The following is a 2542-nucleotide window of genomic DNA, read 5'->3' as shown; positions in this document are numbered from 1 at the left end:
TTATTATAATACTATAAAAACAAATACTTACCACTACTTAACAAATTATATTGATTGTGATATTAATTGACTTTGAAAACACATTATAGATTATTTTAATATCACCCAACCCGTTGCCGGTGGGACAGCACATAAAATCAATCTAATCATCACGTGGTGACACAGAAGGAAATCTTGTATTTACACCGTAATACATCTGTATCTATGACTCAACTCTTTGTCTTATATCCATCTCATCTATATATTCTTGAATTCCACTCTGATCTTCTTTCTATATATAATGTCTCGTATACCTAATTCTTTCTATATGTAATGTAAGCTATTTCTTTTGTGCTGCAAGATACCTAATTCATCGGGAAGAGATGTCTCGTATTGTTTACCCGTGTGGCCCTTGCAAGATTCAACGAAAAAAGTGTGGAGATAAATGCATTCTCGCTCCTTATTTCCCACCAAACGATCCTCACAAATTCTTTGTTGTGCGGAAAATATTTGGAGCCAGCAATATTGCAAAAATCCTTGAGGTATGCATCAAATGTTGAACTGTGCTTCCATTCGACATTATTTCTACTCAGATTGACTACTTTATATATTTCAAAAGCATTCCTTTTTTGGGCAGGATATTCCGGGTGAAAAGAGAGGAGATGCGGTAAGGAGCCTGGTATATGAAGCAAGTGCGAGATTGAATGATCCAATCTACGGTTGCACCGCCGAAATTTCTCGATTGCAAAACCAAGTTTTACATCTCCAATCACAACTCGCAACCGTTCAAGCAGAGCTCCTCAACGCACACGGTAATTTAGTAGTCTCTCAAAATAATGAGAATGAAGATATAGGTTTTCAATACGATGACGACCCCTTTGGATTGTGGGCACCACTGTGAACCTAGTTTGTATTATCTAAAGCCATTTCTAAATATCTGATCATTCCTATTCTGACATTCATGGTTATATAGTGTCAATAATAAATCAATTATTAATTAGGATGTCAAAATGGGCACATGAAGGCATTAGAGTACGTGTTGTTGGTCACATTAAAAAGTTTATAGGGGTGTTGCATCCAATTTCTGCAATCCAAGTTGAATCCAAGTTAAATCAATTGACTTGCCTTGCACATATTGTATCAATGGAATAAATCCTATATTTTTCAAATAGATAAATATGGAATAGTTTCCATGTAATTTGTTTGAAATTTAAGTCTAATTTATTTTGTGGATCTTGAAAATCTGAACTGCTTAATTGAAATTGTTTTATTTTGGCATGCTAGTGAAAATAGATTTAAATCATTGACGATCTTTTAGATATAGGAGAACACCAATTTATCAATATAATTCCTTTTATATTTATTAGTGTGCTTTTGGTCATTTATTATTGAGCTTTTATGTTTTTTAATATTTTATTGGAAACATCTCTATATCATTTCATATGGGAGGGTAGAGAGAGTTAGCTATTCTTTTGGTTTCTATAGATATTTGAGATTGATTGTCTACATTTGTTATTCTTGTAGTATTTTCTACAAGATGATTTTTTCCTTGCCTGTTCAGGAGCAAATTTTGTCTTTCCGCAAAATTTCATACAAATAGCCATTTTGTAGAGTGTTTCTCAAAAGACTTGGAAATCAAACTATATATTCTTCTCACTTTCTTCATTTTTTAGAATATAACTCTTCCCTACTCTTTCAAAAGATATAATTATTTGGGAATGTAACATATCTTGTAACTCCTTCCCATTAAAAAACAATGTTCTAATAGAAGCTAGTTTACTGAAAAATGATTTTAGATATTGGTTTTGCTAGGTGAATATTTTGTAATCAAATGACTGATTATAAAATGATAACTTCAACCACAATTATGATGAGATTGTATCTCTTCTCACAAAGGGGAGGTCACCTTCTTATTGCTTACTTTAAAAACTAATATCTAAAACTACCACTATATACACAAGAGTACTTATTTGAGTGTTACATGCATCATATTCTCTTAATTTAGAATAGATGTTCCTCCTATCCTCTTATTTTAGAATAGGTATTCCTCTTCTTGCAATATCTTCCAATCAAAAACTCATAACAATTAGAGCCTATGTTTCCACAAGATGTTAACAAAAGCAATAATAGCTGATAAATAACCAAGTTACACAAAAGATTAACTCAGAATGTACCAACAATTCCTAAGTAATTAATAAAATCACTTAAGCCCAAAGTCTTCTATTTCTTCTCCAATTTTATCACAAGAACAAAATTATGATATATGAGTAGCTCAAAGTCTCTGACATACACAACAATTCAAACTACTCTAGTTAGATAATAGGATACAACACAAAGTCTCCAAATTATTACCATCATAGATATGAAAAAATTCAAATATAATGATGTAGCACAAAGTCTACAAGATTATATTTGATCACTTTTAAACATATTGCCTCTCCACAATACACAATTCAATAAATTTAAGATAATACAATGATAGGGATGTAAGAACAATCTCACCACATAAACACATTGAATTTAAGACAAAGATTTGATGTCTATTTGTTTTCTTTATTAACTG

At 31.4% G+C, this 2542-nt stretch overlaps 1 protein-coding gene across 1 annotated transcript; it reads left to right on the top strand.

The window, feature by feature from the left end:
• Positions 1-305: 305 nt before the first annotated feature.
• Positions 306-1114, top strand: LOC131034593 (LOB domain-containing protein 12-like). Its single transcript, XM_057966131.2, has 2 exons — positions 306-521; positions 617-1114. Exons 1-2 carry the CDS (start codon positions 363-365, stop codon positions 878-880), a joined length of 423 nt encoding a protein of 140 aa, XP_057822114.2. The 5' UTR covers positions 306-362; the 3' UTR covers positions 881-1114.
• The last annotated feature ends 1428 nt before the right edge of the window (positions 1115-2542 follow it).

Source organism: Cryptomeria japonica, chromosome 3, assembly GCF_030272615.1.
Source record: "Cryptomeria japonica chromosome 3, Sugi_1.0, whole genome shotgun sequence".
Lineage (NCBI taxonomy): Eukaryota > Viridiplantae > Streptophyta > Pinopsida > Cupressales > Cupressaceae > Cryptomeria > Cryptomeria japonica.
Note: the sequence above shows the minus strand (reverse complement) of the source record. Positions and strands in the feature narration are given on the sequence as shown.

Coding starts and splice junctions, on each gene's coding strand:
- LOC131034593 (XM_057966131.2), top strand. CDS start 363: ATGTCTCGTATTGTTTACCCGTGTGGCCCTTGCAAGATTCAACGAAAA. Junction 522..616: donor ATATTGCAAAAATCCTTGAG/GTATGCATCAAA, acceptor TTTTTTGGGCAG/GATATTCCGGGTGAAAAGAG.